General features: G+C 44.9%; 1 protein-coding gene across 1 annotated transcript in view; it reads left to right on the top strand.

The window, feature by feature from the left end:
* The window catches only part of LOC142568337 (hemicentin-2-like), a gene marked incomplete at its 3' end in the record, with an annotated part of 187,227 nt that overhangs the window by 39,926 nt on the left and 123,653 nt on the right, over window positions 1-23,648 (top strand). Inside the window, exons 10-11 of the mRNA XM_075678343.1 lie at window positions 1,911-2,043; window positions 21,640-21,812. Coding sequence (XP_075534458.1) covers window positions 1,911-2,043; window positions 21,640-21,812 — 306 coding nt within the window. The remainder of the gene's footprint in view (window positions 1-1,910; window positions 2,044-21,639; window positions 21,813-23,648) is intronic.

The raw sequence follows: 23,648 nt of genomic DNA, 5'->3' as shown, positions 1-23,648 counted from the left end.
ATGTGTATGTCACCGGTGCGGCTAAGGAAAAGCTCGGTTTCAGCGGATATCGTAGATGGTGACTGAGTGGACGACATCAAGCTTTGACTTCAGCTTCAGAGTAGATATAAGCGCCTTCAGAGCTCATTACGCCTGGTTGAAGCATTGCGAGCAGCACCTGTGCTTGTACCAAAAGCGGGGCTCGAAATGCATTCCAAGCTGTCCAAACTCTCCGCTTATAACTTAAATTAGAATCAGTACGCTTTGCTCTTCGTTCTGTATTTGGCAGACACCTTGAAGTAGCGGCTTGTCATGTTTCTGACTCAGTAATGTTCCTCAGTACGATAACTATCGGATTGCTCATTTCCTGCCTAATCGCTCAAGGTTGTGTTCAGCGGCGATAGATTTGTTCCTGCTGTATACAAGGCTTGGAACGTAGATGTTGTGTACTTTGTGATAGCATGTGTAGCAAAAATGTATTACTGCTAGTCACTCGCTTACTCCGTGGACCGTCACGAAACGTTCAGCTTCGAATATTCGTGTGCTGTCGTCGTCGTCGCCATCACCCATGCTTCGGCGCATTGATTCAAGAGTTCGCCCATTCAAGTATTCTTGATACGATGGAGACAGAATAGGCGTAAGTTTGCGCATAGGTTGGGGTGGATGTGTGCAGCTAACGTGCGAGAAAATTACTATGTTAGGAACGAGCGCAACTCTCTTTGTCACCGTGTAACGAGTGGTACTAACACTTGCCGACGTAGGCTCCGTAGTTGAATTCCTTTCTTCGGAACTCAGCGATACAACCCTGACGGATCAGTCAATTTTTTTACTATTCTCGAAGAAAGACGTGTACCGCGAAGGGCCGGCATCACAGGCAGTCCTTATATAGCAGTGCTCTATAAACTTGGCCAAGCAGACTAATTCTGTTCTTAATATGCTAGTCACTATTTTTGCAGTCAAATAATGCACATATCTTCCATCTATCGCTCCACATTTTGCAGGATGAATGGAGCGCATTCTGTTGTCGCACACCCAGTTGAATTTCCGACAGCTGGTCGCACACAGCAGTGCAGAAACGGTAATGGTTGCGCGTTCGTGCGCATTCGCTGGGCTAACGTGCACCGTGCCGCCGAAAGCGCCATCTCGTATCTCTTGAGCAAACTGCATCGCGAAAGTGGGCTTATAGCTCAAGCAGCAAAAGTGTCATGATTACCCCTTCAGTGATGTGCTCGGTTGCTATTCGCATTACCGTCCACAGTCATCGTGAGACGAGTTCTGCCGCAATTATCCCTGCTTTATTTTCTTCCTTTCTCACCCTGCAACAACGTGGGCCTTTCTATTCCTCACCCCCTTCACTACGCTGAGTAGCATGTAAGTGCCTACGTATACACAGGTAGAATTATCTGCATTTAAATAAAGAGCTTTCACTCTCTCTCTCTCTCTCTCTCATTTGAGAAAAGCGTCGCTTTACAGACTCAGAGTATGCGTTGTACCTGCATGAGTTCTTTTTTCTTGGTAATTATTTAATCTGTCCTTGACATAGTAGTATAACTTACGTCCACCTACCATATCATCCACCTACCCTGCAATGAAAGACAAATCACCTTTCCAGCAAAAGGATTTTTTTATCTTCTAAAAAAAACAACAATAAAAAAATCAGCCTGCACATTTAATGCTTGTAGTAGGCAGTCATTGAGTGCAGTTTCTTGTGCACCAATCGTTCTATATGCAATCTCTCGATAAGGATTTATGTTACGTACACTCTACTATTTTCCAAGCTGCATATTAAGCGAATTTTTCTTGAACATATGTAACTAACAATGCCAAAGTCGTAAGTGTATCAATGTCTCGCTTTCCTGCCTCAGTTTTCTTTTTTTTTTATGAAGTAACACTAGACAGATTTCAGCGTGCGCAATGTTATTTTTGCACAGGACGTAGCCTTTGCGGAGAACGGCCAGATTCTGCAGATTCCGAACGCGACTCTCGCTCATTCGGGAAGGTACAGCTGTGTGGCCAGAAACGCAGCCGGCATGGCCGAGGAACAACTGATGCTCACGGTTCTCGGTGAGTTCACGAAAATTATGGATTCCGTATCTCTTCCTCTGAGCACAAGTGTTAGACAGCGTGCTTTTACTATATATTGTTACGGTACATTTGGACAGGCCCATGCGCGCAAGAGGGAGACGAAGAGGAAGTGGTAGACTGTCTCCTGGAGCTGTCACCTTTGTACCAGCCTGCGCAATTACGACTAACTTTCCCCCATGTAAATAGTCGTAAATACATTTGTGCATCGGGCTTCCTATTCGTAACATTTGTTGGAGGTGCGGGGTAACGACTCAGAACGGAGCTTCGCGGTGGCCGCCGCGATTGAGATGGCTCAATCAAACTTCACAACAAACCGTATAAGTTGAAGCTTAAAAGTAACGAATTTCTCTGAATTGATGATATCTGGTAATAAATAATTTGGCGTAGATACTAGTAAAGATTTGTTTGTCTAATTAGGAAAATATTATAAAAGTAAATCACTCCCTGCATTACTACATTTTCCGGTCTTCATGTTCGGCTTACGTATCATTCTTTGCTGTACCCGGCTGGGGTTGCGCTCCTATCCTTAAAGGTGCCCTGAGTACTTTTTGAACATAGTAAGGAAAACATAGCGGATCTGTTAACGCTCGAGGCTCCTGTGATCATGTGAGCCAAATATTTTCGAACTGCACGCAACAGGGAATTCACAATCTCGTGCCAAAGCAGTGAAAAATTGCTTGCCCTCGCTTCCGCAATGTCGTCATGCCGCGTCATTGCAAGCAGCTAGACCCACAACAGCTGTTCGGTGATTTCGTGATCGCGAGTACATTCTTGGTAGTACACTTATAGTTCGTCTGAGTTAAATAAATGAAAAATGCATATGTCTGCTATCTCAAAAAGACAGAAGAGCCATTTCATCTTTGCACTGCCAGTCTACACATGACAGTTACACGTTACTGCGTCAGCTGCGCTTCGCGTCCAAGATGAAAAGCGTAGCTTAGATACCGCGGTTGGCACGGGGTGCCCCCACGAGCCATCTCGCCGCCGAGATGTTCAACCTTCGAGCTGTGCCAGCGGGGCATTGCTTCCTTGAGCCCCTTGTCGTATCTCCTGTGTGGCTTCCAACGCACTAGGGAAAGGTACGGGCACGTGGCTGCTGCACACGTGTTACGGCGCCAAGTAGTCTGGCAGCATTTGACATCGCTTTTGGTTGCGTGGAACAGACGCTGAATCGACGGAGCTTCCACCTGCGACGGTTTCGTATTTCCCCAGACACAGAAGGGAAAAGCTGTAAAATAAGAAGACCTTTACACTCAGTGGTGTGTTCTCTCTTATTTAACTATTGCTAATAAGGTCTTTCTGTTTTCTCTTTCTCAGCCTAAACTAACGTAGATTAAAACGCGGGACTCTTTACAGAAGCGCTGTAACTTGTGTGCGCTTTGCCTCCGTAGCTTTCCCTTCATAGCCACAGAATGTTGTCCGCGAGCATGGTGGAAATGATTGGAGAGAGAAAGCCGCTCATCAATCTGATAAGTTCATGTGTGCTTGAAGGATTAGAGCAAATTTTTGCGGTGGGAGATTCGTGAGCCGATGTAGTTTAATAGTGATGTCATTCTATGATTAGTTAATGAAGAGTTAAAGGGCAACTTTTTTGGCCACTTCACGATGCCAGCCTTTTTACATGTTTGTGCATGAGTCGAAACAAGAATACATTGATGGCGAGATCGCGCGTAGTTGCCATCTGGCGGACACAAACTGAACCACACATAGTGTGGCACGGCCGGTCTCGACGCGCGCGCGCGCTCGTCGAGACCGGCCGTGAGTGTGGATGGCTCCTCGCGTCGTCTGCTAGCTCTTACCTGTTTAAATGCGCGCTTACGGTGTGCGTACCCTTCAAAGGTTTCCTCACCAAGCCCAATTGTCAATTTTAGTTATGCTCTGAAAGTTCTAGAACGTCGTCTAGGGATCGTTTTACCGAAAGCGTTTTTTTTTTAAATTGATTCATCATTGGAGAAGATAGAAGAAATTTAATGCCCTGTTCCCATACCACCAAGAGGCAAGCGCGACTGCCAGCAGAGAAACTCACGCTCTGCCTCGAGTAGCATCTGCAAGCCACGTTCCTTCCCACCTTATCTCGTACGGGAGCCGAGGAGAGGAGCCACGTCGGGTTCACACGACGAGCCCCGCCTCCTTTTTTAATGCGATAGCAATTGTATGGACACTCCCGGAGCATTTTTGTTGTCGCCGCCGCCGTCATGTTCCGTATAAAGTACAAGGGCGATAACGCAGTCGCCGCGCGCTGTATGCTGAATTTGCGAAAGAAAGCACGCGAGGGGAGCCGACGATCGTGGCTCAATCTGGCGTGCGTGAGGGAGGAAGGCGGAGAGCAAACGCGCCATCTTCCGTCGCGCGAAACGCCTTGGAGGGATGGGATGAAGGGAGAAAGAAAGGGAGGGAGGGTGGGGGTGGCGTTGGGCTCCAGCAGCCACTGCGTATTTCGCGACCGGGCGCAACTGGAACTGACGATCGCGGCTTAATCTCGCGCGCGAAACGGAGAAAAGTGGACAGGTAGCGCTGGATGGAGGGGGGCTTCTGCTCTGCCAGCAACTGCGTACTTTGCGCGGCGGCGCGCGATCGCGCTCGCCGTACCTTGAAAGCTATCTGCGGACGGCCCACACCTTTGTGTGTGCTGCTTTCTTGCGGCTCTTTGCGTGGAAGCCGATAGACAGCACGAAGGTCACATCGCTCGCTGCTGCTGTTGAGCTTGCTCATGCCAGCGTTTTGACAGCGAGTGTCCGCGGTCATCGAGTGTGATGTGTTCATGTTTGCCTGTGAGTGCTGACACCATGCTTGTTAATTGAGTCAGTAAATGTTTGCAAGTTTATATGGTCGATAAAACTACTATACTTACTTCGTATCAATGTCTATAAGTTGCTATCGCAATCGATGCATCGCCTTTTGGACGAAACTTCGCGTTTCGCATTGGGCGATTTATCGAAGTAACGTGCAATGGTGAGTGACGTTGCTAGGAGAGTGTTTTACGTCACAGTGTTTGCGCGTGTTACCTCGACGACTCTCTCGCTGGGAGCGCCGCTTCCTCGAGAAGGAGGACATGCCGCGTTTGGTTTGAAATTTCGCATTTTTCGCGGGGGGCCGCGTATTGCTCTAATGCTTTGCAGATACAATCGCCAGCGCGTGAAATATGTGCTCCGCTTGTCTGTTTAAAATGGCCAAACCTGGTGACGGGCCTTTTAAAGACTGTATTTCTTCCGGTGTTGTAGGGTAGTCGTAAATGCTGGTGTGCCTTTTTTTTTTTTGACGGCGTAGAGAACCATATTTGGCTATCTGCTATAAGTCTTTTCCACCGTAATAACATCCGTGATTTCATTTGTCGAGCGCGCGATGTGTGATCGTCGAGCCCTACATTGGTCACAATCATTTCAAGTTTGTTGCCGCATTGTGTTTCAAGCCCATCACAAGAAAACATTTGGCATCACTCTAAAGAAATGGTCCAGTCGCTGCGTGAGGTGAATGCAGCGCTGCGGAGATTCCTTGTAGCGATGTGCTTATCATTCCGCCATCTTTAATTGCTATACCACAAAATATGAACGAGGTGGTGTAAAGATCACTGAGCAACGGGGGAAAATATTCTTAAGCACTCATGTGATATCGCGAGATACGCTAGATATTAGGCGCACCATTGTATGACTGTCACTTAGCGGTTACGCGATCATCCTTAGCTGTTCCTGAGGTGTCCTATTACTTTTGTGTGGACATGCCACTACGCCAAAATAAGTTTCCCTCGCCGGTGAATTTCGACGCTATATGGCACTTTGATTCTGTTCTATAAAAGCGAAGCCGAAATAGAGTCATACGAGAGGAGTATGTGTAACATGGCAGCTGCGAGATGCAGGGCGTAATAACACTGAGCGCTCATTAGGCAGCGCTCATTATTTGCACAAATGAAACAAAAGAACACTTTTCGCCTTTGAAATAATCGAAATTTTTTGTATCGTTCTCACGCTGTAATAATGAAAGGACCGATTTGTGGCTAAATCCCACCTTTTTGCTGTTACCGCAATAACATTGAGAAAAAGAAGGCGCGTGCGCGCCCGCATGGAGATCCTACCACTGCGCTGTCGTTCAAAGGGGCGTAGCTCGTTCAACCAAATTAAGTTAAAAAAAATTTAATTATTGGGTTTTACGTGCCGAAACCACTTCCTGATTATGAGGCACGTCGTAGTGGAGGACTTCGGAAATTTCGACCACCTGGGGTTCTTTAACGTGCACCCAAATCTAAGTACACGGGTGTTTTCGCATTTCGCCCCCATCGAAATGCGGCCGCCGTGGCCGGGATTCGATCCCGCGACCTCGTGCTCAGCAGCCTAACACCATAGCTACTGAGCAACCACGGCGGGTAACCAAATTATGTAGCTGTTCTGTAATTCACAAATAAAAGACGGTTGTGTGTGCATACAAGCAGTGAAGTCGAGTCACATTAATTTGCTACTTTAGCATTTTGATAATCAATGCAATGATAGCACAAATGTGCGGTTGAGCAACAGCTGTGCCAACACAGTACGCAGAACTCGAAGTTGAGTGCCGGGCTCGATGCCCACGTGATAGGGGCGAGCTGACATCGTTATCGGCATTGGTCACCGTGAACTGCGAGCCGCTTTTTCCGCACGAAACGCGAAGCCAGTGGCAGTGCGCAGCGGCATTGAGGAGGAAGGCAGAGGCATCGAGCAGCGTTAATTCTTTCGAGTAAGCGCTAATAAAGTAATTGGTAAATCACAAAATTACCTGAAAACGCACTTGATCGCAAGTCATTAAATACATGCAGTTCGTTACGTACAAGTCTGATCCCTTACAAAAATGACTTTAGACTGTCTATAGAAAGTCTATAGACTTTTCATAGACGACCTTTCCTTTCTATAGATTTGGACTTTTGTTGATATAAAGTCTATAGACTGTCAATAGACGAAAGTCGATAAAGTTTCTATTTCTTTTTGTCTATTCGCAGTCTATAGACGGTCTATAGAAAAAAGTCGATAAGGTGTTTGTTTCCTTTTTGTCTGCTTCCCCTCTATAGAATACCTACAGACGAAAGTCGACACAGTCTCTATCTATTTTTGTCCATACTTTGTCTTTAGACTTTCTATAGACGAAAGTCGATAGGGTTTCTATTTCTTTTTGTATATTCGCAGTCTATGACGGTCTATAGAAAAAAGTCGATAAGGTGTTTGTTTCCTTTTTATCTGCTTCCCCTCTATAGAATACCTACAGACGAAAGTGGATACAGTCTCTATCTATTTTTGTCCATACTTTGTCTATAGACTTTCTACAGACGAAAGTCGATAGGGTTTCTATTTCTTTTTGTCTACTCGCAGTCTATAGACGGTCTATAGAAAAAAGTCGATAAGGTGTTTGTTTCTTTTTTGTCTGCTTCCCCTCTATAGAATACCTACAGACGAAAGTCGACACAGTCTCTATCTATTTTTGTCCATACTTTGTCTATAGACTTTCTATAGACGAAAGTCGATAGGGTTTCTATTTCTTTTTGTCTACTCGCAGTCTATAGACGGTCTATAGAAAAAAGTCGATAAGGTGTTTGTTTCTTTTTTGTCTGCTTCCCCTCTATAGAATACCTACAGACGAAAGTCGACACAGTCTCTATCTATTTTTGTCCATACTTTGTCTATAGACTTTCTATAGACGAAAGTCGATAGGGTTTCTATTTATTTTTGTCTATTCGCAGTCTATAGACGGTCTATAGAAAAAAGTCGATAAGGTGTTTGTTTCCTTTTTATCTGCTTCCCCTCTATAGAATACCTACAGACGAAAGTGGATACAGTCTCTATCTATTTTTGTCCATACTTTGTCTATAGACTTTCTATAGACGAAAGTCGATATGGTTTCTATTTCTTTTTGTCTACTCGCAGTCTATAGACGGTCTATAGAAAAAAGTCGATAAGGTGTTTGTGTCTTCTTTGCCTACTTCCCCTCTATGGACTACCTATAGACGAAAGTGGATACAGTCTCTATCTATTTTTGTCCATACTTTGTCTATAGACTTTCTATAGACGAAAGTTGATAAGGTTTCTATTTCTTTTTGTCTACTCGCTGTCTATAGACGGTCTATAGAAAAAGTCGATAAGGTGTTTGTTTCTTTTTGTCTATTTCCCCTCTATGGACTACTTTTAGACGAACGTCGATAGAGTGTCTATTTATTTTGTCCATATACTTTGTGTATAGACTTTCTGTAGACGAAAGTCGATAAGATTTCTATTTCTTTTTGTCTACTCGCAGTCTATAGACGGTCTATAGAAAAAATTCGATAAGGAGTTTGTTTCTTCTTTGTCTACTTCCCCTCTATATGGACTACCTGTAGACGAAAGCCGATACAGTTTCTATTTATTTTTGTCCATACTTTGTCTGTTGACTCTCTATATTATGGACAATAAGTCGACAAGGTTTCTATTTTTTTCTCTACTCCTGGTGTATTGAATGTCTATAGAAGAAAGTCGATAATATGTAATTCCGAGTTCCCAGACCCCCCGCCCTCTGCGAACGCGATGATATGGCACTGGTTCATGCACGACGGCACCGCAACCCCGGCGCGGCGGGCAAACCGTGCAGACTGCTAGTCTGCGTTCGGTGCAGCTGCACCGAACGAGGATCGCGGCGGAGCAGGCACCGTCCGAGTCACCAAGGTCTTCCAGGCACCCGAAGGCCCTAAACCTGGCTGCTTCCCGGACGTACACTTCGCGAAGACCAGGTGGTGAAGGTCAGATGGTGAAGATGTGGCAAAGGGGGTGAATAAGTGGCGAAAGCCCGCAGGCCAGGTGGTGAATTCACCACCTCTGAGTTGTCGTGGTCTTGCATGCATTTTTAGATTAACAATAGACAAACATCGTTAATCTGGGCCCAACCCGTGTACGCTGTAACCAAGCGCAGGTACCGGTGGATAATACATAGCTGCATTTGATATAAGCCACTGAAGTTGTATACTGCTGAGATTGCTGTAGAGCCTATTTGTATACTTTAGTATACACATAGTGTATACCTCCGCATTTGTTGACCACATATGATCTACGTAGTCGCTCTCGGCAATCCCAAGACAGTCTTCACAGTTGTCGCATCACTTTTGCGGCAGTAGAATAACGGAAGCAAAACGCCGATCCAATTGTTAAAATATATGTTATGAACGCCAGCTTCAGATACAAGTGGATTCGAAACAGGCATCAAGCTAACAGCAAAGACACTCGTAATGTTTGTAGCTGACAACGCGGACTTTGTGAATGTGCCATGAACCGATGTCGCGCATGTGGTGTTCGCGTTGTGTGTCGTCCGATTCTCGGATACTTTTCACATTGTCTTCATATCTCGGCTGCGTCACTAACATCGGGCGACTTTTGTTGCCTAATATCCTGCACTATAAACTCATCAAAGTTTCTCATTCACTTAAAATAGGTGCCAAATTCTCTGAGCCCACCCAGTATTTCGTCGGCGGTATGCCTGCGCAGCCACGCATATGAGTACCTCAATGCTGTACTGATTGCTTTGACCTATCATCGGAACAGAAAATTAGCACTAACATACGTGCGGGCATGACATTTGGCGGTACGCTGGAAGATATGCTACAAATACGCTGTATTCAGTGGCGTAGCAACAGGGGGGGGCCGGGGGGCCGTGGGCCCCGGGTGCAAGGGGTCAGAGGAGGGGGGGGGGGGTGTCATACGCCTGAATACACCCCTCTTTCCGCCGGCTTGACTGGCCGCAAATAGCAAAGAATGCTCCAGAAGCCCGAGCTCATGTACCCGATGCGTTGCGCTGCAGAATTGTCGGCTGCAGCTCTATAAACACCCCACTAAATAATTGCACGAATGTGCGGGCTAAAAAATTTATTTCGCGAAATGGTCGCTACTCTACTCGCCTTAGCGGAACGTTTCATGTGGGGTGCGCTGGTACCGTGTGTTGATGCTGGGAGCAGGAGTCGCTAAACATGCAGTGAGGCGTAGTAAGGCGTTGAGGCTCTTGAGTCCCTCTTCCCTTCAGAACGCGCAGCGAAGACGAACAAAGACAGCAGAAAGAGGGCGTTCAACCAGCGCACCCGGCGCTCGCGTTTACGGCGAAGCGTTCGTTGAGAGCGACGTTGCATAAGTGCGGCCGTCAAAAGTCGCGAATCGGATTCTCTGGATCGCCTTCAGACTAGGTGCGGCCGAAGAGTTTGGCGGCGTATGACTCGACAGGCTGCATATAGTCGCGGGTGTTGCGATGTTCAGCTCGCTTTTACTTCCCCTCTCCCGCTCGCTCCGAGAAGCCGCTGCGAAACATGGCGGTATGTTTCACGCTTTCCTTCCTACCCTCGAAAGTTTCAGAAAACTGTTATTATTGTGTGACTTCATGTCACAAGTACAGTGTCTGTGTCAGCTGCACAGAATTTTACAAAAAAAAACATGAATTTTGTAAGTATACTTCCCGATATTCTATGAAGTTACGTGTCTTTGTGATTGCTAGGAACTTGGTAGCGTGAAAAATATGGCAGATAGGTAATAACCATATTCTTAATAATTCCTTAATTAGTACTTATAGAGGAAGCACTTCAATTCCAAGAATTGAGGACTCAAAGTAATATTATTAACTGAACAAAAACTTCTTAAACAAAATTGTTTTGGGTGCTACAACCTACGGTACTTTGGCACGGCGGGCGGCGCCCAGTATGGCAGTAGCGAAAGAAATATGAAATAGTGGACCAGTGAGGCTGATCCCTCAACCCTCTCCATTGCGAGTGCAGACCAACAGGTTTCGCTGGCACGGGCTTCATCGAGGTTCTTTTTTTTTTTTTATGGTGACGCCAAGAATCGACGCGAAGCGTGCTCTATTCTGTTCCCAATGTTTTGGTGGTACCGCAGCTCGAATAATCACGTTTGACCGTATAGCAGCAAATAAAAACAAGGCTTTATTGATTAGAATGAAGAGAACTCGTAATCGTCATAGCATTGGCGCCCGTGCAGCAGGGAGGCAGGTGGCGTTTTCCGTTTTTCTAATTTGGTGGGGAGATCAGCGTCACTGAGACACAATTTCATTTTGGTTAGGGCTGCCCACAACCAAAATACTGCGGGCAGTAGTATCCACGACGATTTTTGTGAAGTTGTTGTTGGGCAAGATATGAATGTCGGCCTTCAATTTTGCAAATGCAATGTTGCCGCTAAAATTGGTAATTAAAACTTTAGAAAAAAATTTTCTTACTTGTGACGTCAGCCGTATTTGCCACGATGCCGCATTTGTATTGGTTGCCAAGCCTTACAGTCTGACAGAAGATGTGCACATGCGCTTATCACAAGTTATCAGTGCAGCACCCTGTGTTATTTGGCGCAGGAAAAAACAGCGTGTATTGGCCTCGAGCTCCACCATGGGAAAAGCTGGCGCCACCGTCGGCGTGACGTGCTAGGATGGATCACGTGGACATAGCGGCCGCGTCGGCTGCTTCGGGAGCGCCGAAGCGAGCTGGAGATGAGAGTTAAAGTTCCCTCGTACGCTGCGGTCCTCATTTAGTGGCGAGCTTTTCCCGCTTCGAGTGTCTCCTTTAACACGATTGAAAGCACTACAATACGTAGTGGCTGCCTTTGCAGGCGCGCAACATGGTAGGCTACTGCTCGGTGCCGCAATGCAGGACGTACGCAACGGAGCCCGGTGTCAGCCTTATTCATACGTAGCCGCAGGACAAGAAGCTGCGTGAAGCTTGGCTCGCGAAACATAAAACCGGCAAACAGTCATCGGCTACAACTCGGGTATGCAGCAAGCACAGACGCGAGGAAGATTTCTGCTACGGCGCCGGGTCTACGATGTTCGAAAAACGCCCACTGAGACTCTCGCCCGAGTCCGCTGCCCGACTAATGTCATGACGGTTTGGTCTATGAACTTGTCGATGCTATAGATACTGGCAAGTTCACTGGAGTGGAAAGGGAGCGGTAAGAAGCACATTAAAAAAAAGCATGGCATATGGTCATGTTTATGTTATGAAATAATGCACTGGATTACAAAGAAAGAAGCAGCGGGAAATCGCACGCTGAGAAAACCGATAAACATATAGTGCGACGCAACTCGAGAAATAATATTGAAACGTCCAAGAATTTAGAAGAAAAAAAGATTGAATCGTCGCGTCGGCACTTCACAGTCCCGTAGGCGTCGAAGTCTCTAAAATGAAATTATTTTTGAACAACTCTGATAGCGCCCACGCAACAATGGTTGCTCGCATACTGTGAAATGCTCATATTCTGCGGCCTAAAGCTCATGGCACGGTGCGAAAACGCGCACGCGGCGAAAGCGAAACAGTGCGCGGACAAGCATGCAGACGCGCAGTCGGTCGCTGCGAAGCTGTGCGATCGCTGCATTGAGGCTTCATTCTGTTATGCCCCATTTGGTTATACAGACAGCCCACTCTAACAACATATTTCACATAGTTTACTCTCAGCGTTTGCCTACCTTTCACGCAAGAAGCCGGTTCGGGAGACTCCATCGCGGCGACCGCGCACAGTGGCGTTCACTGTACGTATTCGGTAAGGAGATGGCGTCTGTAAACGATTCTGTGCTTTCAGTTTGCCCAAGACTATAATTTAGACAGTAAAAACCTTCTTTCGTTTCGAAAGTACTTACAGAAATGTCCGGGAGAGCTCCCGCGTGGTTTTTTCAGTGAGCGCTGACAGCAAAACCTATGAGGAGCACGCCGCGTGATCCCTCATACTACGCCAGCGAGGCGCCAATACCTGCCGCATTGGTGATCTCTGGGAAAGAAAGCGAAGAATAGGGGGACCCGGGGGACGTGCGCGGTATCCGAGGCGGCTGTATTGGTTGCTGAAACCCGGAAATTGTCGATATCCTCGCCTTCCTCAACTACAGCCGGGGGGGGGGGGGGGGTGACAGAAGATCTATGGGCCCCGGGTGCCAGACGACCTAGCTACGCCACTGGCTGTATTACTCATCGACGCTGGCAATAATGCGTCTAAAACGTCTGAAGGGCCCCGTAACGGCTTTTACAAACAGCGCATTCATGTTAGCGTTCCAGTCTCATACGATAGCCCACAGCGTTTGTCATACAACCTGCCAGCGCATATCCTTCGTCCACGAAAAAAATGCGTAACGGAAAAGAAAAGCCACCCGTTCCGGCGCGCATGGCGAGCAGAGAGAGAGAAAGAGACAAAGAAAAAAATGAAGGAGGAACAGGCGCTCACACTCCTCCGAGCGCGCACGCCCTCCCGCGCGGAGCTCCTGCGCATGCTCGGAGCTCTTGCGCATGCGCGGCGGTGCGCCGTCTCAACGAGTGCGCCAGGCACGTAAACGGTTGTGCCGGTGTGCGGTGGCTCCCTGAACGTTGGTGTCTGTGTATGCGTGTCTTCTTTGTGGCATCACACGTCAACTACACTGAATGGTAAGCTTTATCAAAGACGTTTTGCGTCAATACCTCATGATTATGTGAGCGCATTTCGTAGCGCGAACCGGCTGCATGTAGCGCAGGCGACTCGGGTATAGTGTCGGTTTGTCGTTGACATGGTTTGATAACGCGCTCTTGTTCTCGCTTCTACTATACGGAATGTTTTATGGCGAGCGATCGCTCGTGCTTGTTGATTTTATCATTATAGCTTAGGTGCGTAAAAAAGGAAGTACACCATGTTTTAACTTGATACTGAGCTACCACTAAGCGGATTGTGTGTGTTGGGCAGCCAGTGTGGTAGATCTCATTTAGTGGCGCTTGATCCGGCCGCGATGAATGCTGCACCGTATGTGTAGTGAAATTCTCGTGACACGCTTTACGTATATATCTCGAAATTGTGTTAGCATCAAGAATTTTCAAACAGACAGGCATAGTTTAATAACTGCTAGCGTACTCGGATGAAAGGCCGTGTTTGCGGGGCATGCATCAGCAGTGTGTGCGCTGCCGTTTTCGCATAGTTTAAATGTAGCAGTATTTTTAAGGTTCCTGGCAACCAATCTAAATAATTTTGGGAAGTTACAGCAAGCAAAACACAAGACTTGAAGAAATATCTAGTAGAAATCTCTAGATTCACCCAATCTATTTATATGCAACCACAAACGCTTTTGGAGCATGAAACCTGCGATAAGCTCAGTCACTTGCAGCTTCGCAACTTAGCCGAAAAAATTAGAGAACAATAAATTAGTCGCTCCGGGAACACCTTTACACGTTTCAAACTGAAGGCATTGCGTTTGACGGTAGTTGGAAGATTTGTTTTTTGTCTCTTTTTTAGACAATTTAGCAGCAGAAGTTATCTTTCGAGCTATATGAAAAGCGTTAAGCGGCTTCCGATGCTTCGGCGTTCTGCAGTTTACGTGCTCTTAATCACAAGGCAGCTGCTGGCGCAGATTCGCATTGTGCTAATCGTGCATGGTTGAAGCCATTCTCGTGCGTAATAAGTGTTCCGGTTTTCGTTACTGTTGCATGTAGTGCCGTCGTCTTGGACAGACTGCATACAATATGCGCTGTACAAAAGAAAAAAGAGCCAGATTATCAATTTGGTGGTCTTTTCTAAGTAGATAACGCACAGATTATTCAAATAATTCAGTGGGCATTGCATTTGTTCTACCCTTATCAACACACCTAAGAGATCGTAACATGTTTTAGTTGATAAGTAACCTGATCAGTACGCCCCCATTCATGTGCATTCTACTGAAAGTGTGGCGAATGTATTCATCTCGAAGTATGAGAAAAGAAACATTGCAGACTGTTCTAAGCGGAAATAAATTGCAAATCTTAACGTGATTGTTCAAAACTGCAGTCAGTATGCTGAGCATGTTCGTTCGGCACGGGCATATTGCATTAACACCTAAATAATGTGCACAGTCCAGCCGGGTATCTTTGTTTCAACAAGTATTATTATAGGAATCGTTTGGGATTCTCGCATTTCTTTTATTTTTATAAGTACACTGTGTGTCACATCATCAGCATCATCATCATCAGCCTAGTTACGCCCACTGCAGGGCAAAGGCCTCTCCCATACTTCTCCAACTACCCCGGTCATGGACTAATTGTGGCCATGTTGTCCCTGCAAACATCTTAATTTCATCCGCCCACCTAACTTTCTGCCGCCCCCTGCTACGCTTCCCTTCCCTTGGAATCCAGTCCGTAACCCTTAATGACCATCGGTTATCTTCCCTCCTCATTACATGTCCTGCCCATGCCCATTTCTTTTTCTTGATTTCAACTAAGATGTCGTTTACCCGCGTTTGTTGCCTCACCCAATCTGCTCTTTTCTTATCCCTTAACGTTACACCCATCATTCTTCTTTCCATAGCTCGTTGCGTCGTCCTCAATTTCAGCAGAACCCTTTTCGTAAGCCTCCAGGTTTCTGCCCCATATGTGAGTACTGGTAACACACAGCTGTTATACACTTTCTTTTTGAGGGATAGTGGCAACCTGCTGTTCATGATTTGAGAATGCCTGCCAAACGCACCCCAGCCCATTCTTATTCTTCTGGTTATTTCAGTCTCATGATCCGGATCCGTGGTCACTACCTGCCCTAAGTAGATGTATTCCCTTACCACTTCCAGTGCTTCGCTACCTATCGTAAACTGCTGTTCTCTTCCGAGACTGTTAAACAATACTTTAGTTTTCTGCAAATTAATTTTCAGACCCACCCTTCTGCTTTGCCTCTCCAGGTCAGTGAGCATGCATTGCAATTGGTCTCCTGAGTTACTAAGCAAGGCAATATCATCAGCGAATCGTAAGTTGCTAAGGTATTCTCCATCAACTTTTATCCCCAATTCTTCCCACTCCAGGCCTCTGAATACCTCCTGTAAACATGCTGTGAATAGCATTGGAGATATCGTATCTCCCTGTCTGACGCCTTTCTTTATAGGGATTTTGTTACTTTCTTTGTGGAGGACTACGGTGGCTGTGGAGCCGCTATAGATATCTTCCAGTATTTTTACATATGGCTCATCTACACCCTGATTCCGTAATGCCTCCATGACTGCTGAGGTTTCGACTGAATCAAACGCTTTCTCGTAATCAATGAAAGCTATATATAAGGGTTGGTTATATTCTGCACATTTCTCTATCACTTGATTGACAGTGTGAATATGGTCTATTGTTGAGTAGCCTTTACGGAATCCTGCCTGGTCCTTTGGTTGACAGAAGTCTAAGGTGTTCCTGATTCTATTTGCGATTACCTTAGTAAATACTTTGTAGGCAACGGACAGTAAGCTGATCGGTCTATAATTTTTCAAGTCTTTGGCGTCCCCTTTCTTATGGATTAGGATTATGTTAGCGTTCTTCCAAGATTCCGGTACGCTCGAGGTTATGAGGCATTGCGTATACAGGGTGGCCAGTTTCTCTAGAACAATCTGACCACCATCCTTCAACAAATCTGCTGTTACCTGATCCTCCCCAGCTGCCTTCCCCCTTTGCATAGCTCCTAAGGCTTTCTTTACTTCTTCTGGCGTTACCTGTGGGATTTCGAATTCCTCTAGGCTATTCTCTCTTCCACTATCGTCGTGGGTACCACTGGTACTGTATAAATCTCTATAGAACTCCTCAGCCACTTGAACTATCTCATCCATATTGGTAACGATATTGCCGGCTGTGTCTCTTAACGCACACGTCTGATTCTTGCCTATTCCTAGTTTCTTCGTCACTGTTTTTAGGCTTCCTCCGTTCCTGAGAGCCTGTTCAATTCTATCCGTATTATAGTTTCTGATGTCCACTGTCTTACGCTTGTTGATTAACTTAGAAAGTTCTGCCAGTTCTATTCTAGCTGTAGGGTTAGAGGCTTTCATACATTGGCGTTTCTTGATCAGATCTTTCGTCTCCTGCGATAGCTTACTGGTTTCCTGTATAACGGCGTTACCACCGACTTCTATTGCGCACTCCTTAATGATGCCCATGAGATTGTCGTTCATTGCTGCAACACTAAGGTCCTCTTCCTGAGTTAAAGCCGAGTACCTGTTCTGTAGCTTGATCCGGAATTCCTCTAGTTTCCCTCTTACCGCTAACTCATTGATTGGCTTCTTGTGTACCAGTTTCTTCCGTTCCCTCCTCAAGTCTAGGCTAATTCGAGTTCTTACCATTCTATGGTCACTGCAGCGTACCTTGCCGAGCACGTCTACATCTTGTATGATGCCAGGGTTCGCGCAGAGTATGAAGTCGATTTCATTTCTAGTCTCACCATTCGGGCTCCTCCACGTCCACTTTCGACTAACCCGCTTGCGGAAAAAGGTGTTCATTATCCGCATATTATTCTGTTCTGCAAACTCTACTAATAATTCTCCTCTGCTATTCCTAGAACGTATGCCATATTCCCCCACTGACTTGTCTCCAGCCTGCTTCTTGCCTACCCTGGCATTGAAGTCGCCCATCAGTATAGTGTATTTTGTTTTGACTTTACCCATCGCCGATTCCACGTCTTCATAAAAGCTTTCGACTTCCTGGTCATCATGACTGCATGTAGGGGCATAGACTTGTACCACCTTCAATTTGTGCCTCTTATTAAGCTTCACAACAAGACCTGCCACCCTCTCGTTAATGCTATAGAATTCCTGTATGTTACCAGCTATTTCCTTATTAATCAGGAATCCGACTCCTAGTTCTCGTCTCTCTGCTAAGCCCCGGTAACACAGTACATGCCCGCTTTTTAGCACTGTATATGCTTCTTTTGTCCTCCTAACCTCACTGAGCCCTATTATATCCCATTTACTACCCTCTAATTCCTCCAATAACACTGCTAGACTCGCCTCGCTAGATAGCGTTCTAACGTTAAACGTTGCCAGGTTCAGATTCCAATGGCGGCCTGTCACATGGCCTGTCAATGGCGGCGTGTCACATGAACCTGTCTTAAAACGAAACGTACCGTTGCTGGCACCGGCGACCATTACGGTTGTCTAACTGCTTATCATACTGTAGTATAACGAAACATCATAATGGTACTGATTAATATTGCCATGTAGTCTTTAGTCAGAGGTAAAGAAAGTTAATTAGAGGCATAAGTGATGAGAGCAAATTATATTGAAAACTACTATTGAACCGTAAAAATAACTAATTGTATAACTCATTGTATAGTTTTTCCTCACATTGTTGCATTTGCTTTACGTGTGTCTCTGTGTCTTCCGTGCTGTACTCGTGTGGCCATCAATTACGAACTTGCCGAAGCCTTTGTCAGCTTTATTAATCAAGGGATTCAAGTCAGTTGAATCTAATACTGCATGTCAAGTGACTGACGTGTTATTCGTTTTATCTAAATATTATGGACTGGCAGTACTTGGCAAGCATTAAACCACAATATTTTTTTTATTACACTTAAGCTGCAGGCGTCATAGATTGCCAGAAAATTTTCATGAAAACAGCCAGGGAAGGCTTGGAAAAAGATCGGGAAATTTTAAAATGGCCACATAGGTATGCTGTCTTGTTATACGTCATACAAAGTTTCCAGAGAATCTCTGAGTTAAATATATTTTTAAAACGTTTCACCTGATAAAAATTGAAGGAAATTGGTTCCATTTATTGAAAAATAAAAGAAAGTCAAGCTTACTGACAAGGCGCATTTCTTACTCAATATGTGTTTTTTTTTGCGTTAACTAAACGTCCTGAACCTCGATAGCTTAGAAAAAATTTTCATCTTTCAAAGCACCTTAAATAATTTACTGTAATAGAATTCATTCGAACTATACTATCAGTTCTGTTTCCTAGGAGGTGCATATCTGTCGTGCCATGACACAAAGTGCTCGTGTGGTATTTCGGGTGCTCATTTGGTATACCTAACTTGGAAACCTGTTAGCACGCCCAAGAGGCCTGATTACCTGTAACAAATTAAGTGACCATATCGATACAATCAGCCCATCTGCCTTCCGTTGAAGTTATGGCCAATCACCCATTCATTTAAAAGTATGAGAAAGACATTTAAATGTGTATTAAGCAAAATAAATTACAATCTTAGGCATGGTACTGTGAATATTCCAGTCACGTCTTCTGAAAATATCCCTCTGCACGGGCATACTTAACTACCAGCCAAAAAAAAAAATGTACGACAGCCCAACTGGGTAACGTTTCAGCAATAAATATAGAACCATTTGGGATAAGTACAATAATGCATGATATATGAACTTGTCATAAAAGGGAACATACTGTTGCTGGCACGAGCAGCAGTTGTGACTGTTTAATTGTTCACCATACCATGCAATAAAACATTGTATAAAGGTGCTGATTTGTATTGACAAGCAGCCATTAGTCATAGTTAAACCGCATTAAGTATTGACTTAGATGGTTTGAGCAAATATATTAAGCTGCTTAATGAACACACAAAGAATATACACTTGTTATTTTTGCCTCATATTGCTGCATCTACTTATTTGCAGCATACACCTGCAGCACCTTTGGGACTAATGACACAAAGGTCAAGGCCAGCCTGGCGACCATGCTTGCCAAGGAGTAGTGTAAATATTTAATCTGTTTCCATAATAGCATACGACATGAATTTAAGGAATTCATCTATTATATCGAGCAATAAAAACGGTGAATGCATTGCTGGTGCATTTGTTTTATTTTTCGCACTGCATGATTCAGTACTATATAAATTCTTTCTGTTAATGCAACATATATGAAAGTACAGCTGGTTCAGAAGCATTATTAATCTACTGACGGTAATGCATAAGTGCAGATGAAAAGGAACAGGATTACATGCATAAATACATTCAAAACTTTTTGCTACCGCATGTAAACAAAAATGTAAACTAACTTGTAGATAGCCGCTATGGAGTTATGGCCTTATACACTCTTTTTAGACTTGTCTATAAGATGTCTGTGTATATAGAGTGCCTATAGATGAAAAAAAAATCATATTTGTTAACAAATGTCTGCAGAATGTCATAGAAAAAAAGTGTATCGGACTATAAAGTTCTGTTTTTGTAGACTGAAGTCTATAGAATGTCTATAGACTATCTATATACATTTGTATATAGACATTCCATAGACTTCAGTCTACAAAAGTAGAACTGTATATGTAGTTCTAGTTTTGTAGACTGAAGTGTATAAAATGTCTACGGACAAATCTCATCTGTAGACATTCTATAGACTTCAGTCTACAAAAGTAGAACTGTAAGCCTATACACTTGTCCATAGACAGTCTATAGACAGTCTATAGACTCAGACTTCTTATAGACTAGTCTATAAAAAGTGTATGGCCATAAGTCTCTAGACTGTCTATAGGCAGTGTATAGACAGTCTATAGACTCAGACTTCTTATAGACTAGTCTATAAAAAGTGTATGGCCGTAAGTCTATAGACCGTCTATAGACACTCTATAGACTCAGACTTCTTATAGACTAGTCTATAAAAAGTGTATGACCATAAGTCTATAGACAATCTATAGACAATCTATAGACTCAGACTTTTTATAGACTAGTCTATAAAAAGTATGGCCATAAGTCTATAGACTGTCTATAGACTGTGTAGACAGTCTATAGACTCAGACTTTTTATAGACTAGTCTATAAAAAGTGTATGGCCATAAGTCTATAGACTGTCTATAGACTAGTCTAAAGAAATGTCTATAGACAGTCTATAGACTCAGACTTTTTATAGACTAGTCTATAAAAAGTGTATGGCCATAAGTCTATAGACTGTCTATAGACTAGTCTAAAGAAATGTCTACAGACAGTCTATAGACTTCATAGACAAATGTCTATAGACTGTCTATGGACTTTCTATAAAAATTTTTGTAAGGGATGTAGACAAAGAAAAATCAACGATGATCCAAAACCATTGATGCACATCGTGCGTGGAAACTTCAACTGGGCTCGGAGTGTCGTACACGTGCTGGCAATACTGTGCCACGTAATAATGCTGTAAGCCTCGTGGCGAAGGACGCTCGGAAGAGGCGATCCTTACTTTGAGATCATTATTTCCTCTCTACATAGGATATGCTTCTGAATAGGATTGTGGATGAGAAGTAGAATATTTCTTTTCTAGTAGAATATTTCTTTTGTTCGAAAACAGGGTTCAAGGCGTTCCTGCAATATTTCCAGGCTGGCTCACAATTGCCGTGCCTCAGTGCTAACGTTCGCACAAATTAGGTTCAAGGTGGGCTCAGAAAGTCTGGTAATGTGCGCGCTCAACAGCATTTATCTGTTCATATATGTTGTTAAAGCAATGAAAAATGTCTCCCCTTGAATGTCATATTTACTCATTTGGCTAAACGCTTGCTTCCTCAATGGCAAGTTCGTTCCTCTTCGCTTAAAATGACGCTTTCGCACCTCGTGTGAGCAAAAACATAAATTACGCCGTAAACCGACCATCAGACAAGTTTCATAGAGAGCAGCAAGTTATTTATGATCTGACTGAATTTTTCAGAAGGAAGTGTCGTCGCAGTATGCCTCAACAGAGTTGTGGGATATGGAACTTTACCAGTGTTCAATATCCGCATTCCTTAGTATCCTGTCTTATGCATAGCGATTGCGCGTGGAGTAGTTTTGTTCATGCCTTGAGTGCTGGGTAAGTTTACCTTCTCGAGACACAATTTACGGCGCTCCGAGATGCGCAACGATTTAAGCGGCCGACGGTCTCGGCGTAGTCTGTGTCAAGATTGTGGCAGGAAATACAAAGTTGGCGCTCTGTTTGTGACGATCGCAGTGCCACCGCACATCGCGAAGCTGCCTTCCCCGGCGCCCGTGGTGCTCGGTCGGCCGGCTCGTCTCGAGTGCCGCGTGGAGCGGGCAAATCCCCGATCGAAAGTCGAGTGGACCAAGGACGGCGAACTGCTGGACGAGCGCCAGCCGCTGCTGCAGATCGCCGATGGCGGAGAGGTGAGCGCGCGAGGCGGCATGGCGCAGGAATATTCCCTACATACGAACCACTCTTTCACTTTCGCGCCCCCCCCCCCCAATCTCCCTTGCTCCTTTGTTGCACCGAGTGAAATAGGCCGTCGTCAAACTGTTGTTGCAGTATTAGGCTTGTGCTACGATTACTTTACAGTTGTGTCGGAGTTGGGATACACTCGAGCCGCCCACCTGACTATAGCGTCTGTGCACCTATGGTCCGAATCATAGATCCTTGTTAGATCTTATCGGACGTAGGCAACCGTACATGCATATATATCTTGCATGCAGCCAAGAGTGTGCTTATACACTCATCAATGATCCGCAATCAGGATAGTTGAAAAAAATCAAGGTTCTTGGGTATCACATAGAAGGAAACAATACTAACTATAGAACGATACAACATATCTTGAATAAAACAGATGAAGTCATTAGGTTACTAAGGAGAATTAGCAATAGACACAGAGGCTTAGAAGAAGACAGCGCTTTGAGGCTAATACACGCCTTGCTTCCCTGTCACTTCAATTATGTAGCTGGATTATTCCAATGGAAGCAGGCAGAACTTAACAAACTTAATGTGATGCTCGGATGCTTGTTAAAGTAGCCCTAGGGATACCCAGTAACGCTGCAACCGACAAACTCATGAGTCCAGGGGTGCACACCACAATAGAAGAAATCGCCGAGGCCCAACAGCTAGCACAACACGAAAGACTGACAAAAACACGAGCTGGCAGGAACATATTACAGGCAACAGAGGTAGAACTGAATAGATCAAGGAGCCTAATAGAGGCTGAAGTAGAATTAAGGACTGCAGTTAGGCACAAGATCAGAACCAGTCCTCTCCCCAGAAACATGCATCCGAAATATAATATCAAAAGGAGAAAGGCAAGAGCTAAACCACTCTTGCAGGAAATAGAGCAGCGTAACCAACTGGCAGCTATAGTTGATGCTGCCTGGATGAAAAGTAAAGAAGCATATACGGCCATTCTATCAAATTATCAAGGGAAGGTGCAAGACGCTATCACTATTTTTACCAAGGACTCCATGGTGGCGTAACAAGCAGCAATTGCTCTAGCCATCAGGAGTAATAAGCGCGCCTGCTTTTACAGTGATTCGAAATCCGCTATAAAGTGTTTTGATGAAGGCTATGTAGCTGGAGTTGCAGCTAAACTTTTTGGAAACATTGGGATTATGAAAACTGAAATGCGATCGTTTCCTGCGCATATGGGGAAAGTGGACGAGACTCGGGTAAACCTCAATGAGGTTTCTCATGACTTGGCACGAGGACTTGCTAACTGACAGTCACAACCGAGCCGTTCACCATCAAGCCAGGAAGTCTAGAGATCATTTAATAACTTACAATGACATTACCAAGCATTACTATTTAGGACACACTCAATTCCCATTACCACATTCAAAACTGAACAAGGCTCAGGCAGTCTCACTGCGGTTGTTGCAAACAGGTACATATCCCACACCGTACACCATTAATAAAATATATCCAGAGAGGGAAATTCAGATGGACTGCAACGATTTAACTGGCATCACTGGAATCAGACATATGCTGGCGAGGTGTCCCGCGGCTCTCCCCAACCTCGTTGACGAATGGACACAGTGGGAAAAAAGGATTCGAAGCCCATTGTTTGAAGACCAACTAAGGGCCGTCCAGAGGGCCCATGATGTCGCTGAAGGGCTTGGCCTGACAGTGCCAACGTGGGAGCGGCCCGCCTTGGCTTAAAAAGTCGAGCCTCCGGACCTCATTACAGTAAATGTTGTCACACACACACACACGCACACACACGCACACGCACACACACAGGAAAC

This window comes from Dermacentor variabilis, unplaced genomic scaffold, assembly GCF_050947875.1.
Source record: "Dermacentor variabilis isolate Ectoservices unplaced genomic scaffold, ASM5094787v1 scaffold_18, whole genome shotgun sequence".
In the NCBI taxonomy this organism is placed as follows: Eukaryota; Metazoa; Arthropoda; class Arachnida; order Ixodida; family Ixodidae; genus Dermacentor; species Dermacentor variabilis.
Note: the sequence above shows the minus strand (reverse complement) of the source record. Positions and strands in the feature narration are given on the sequence as shown.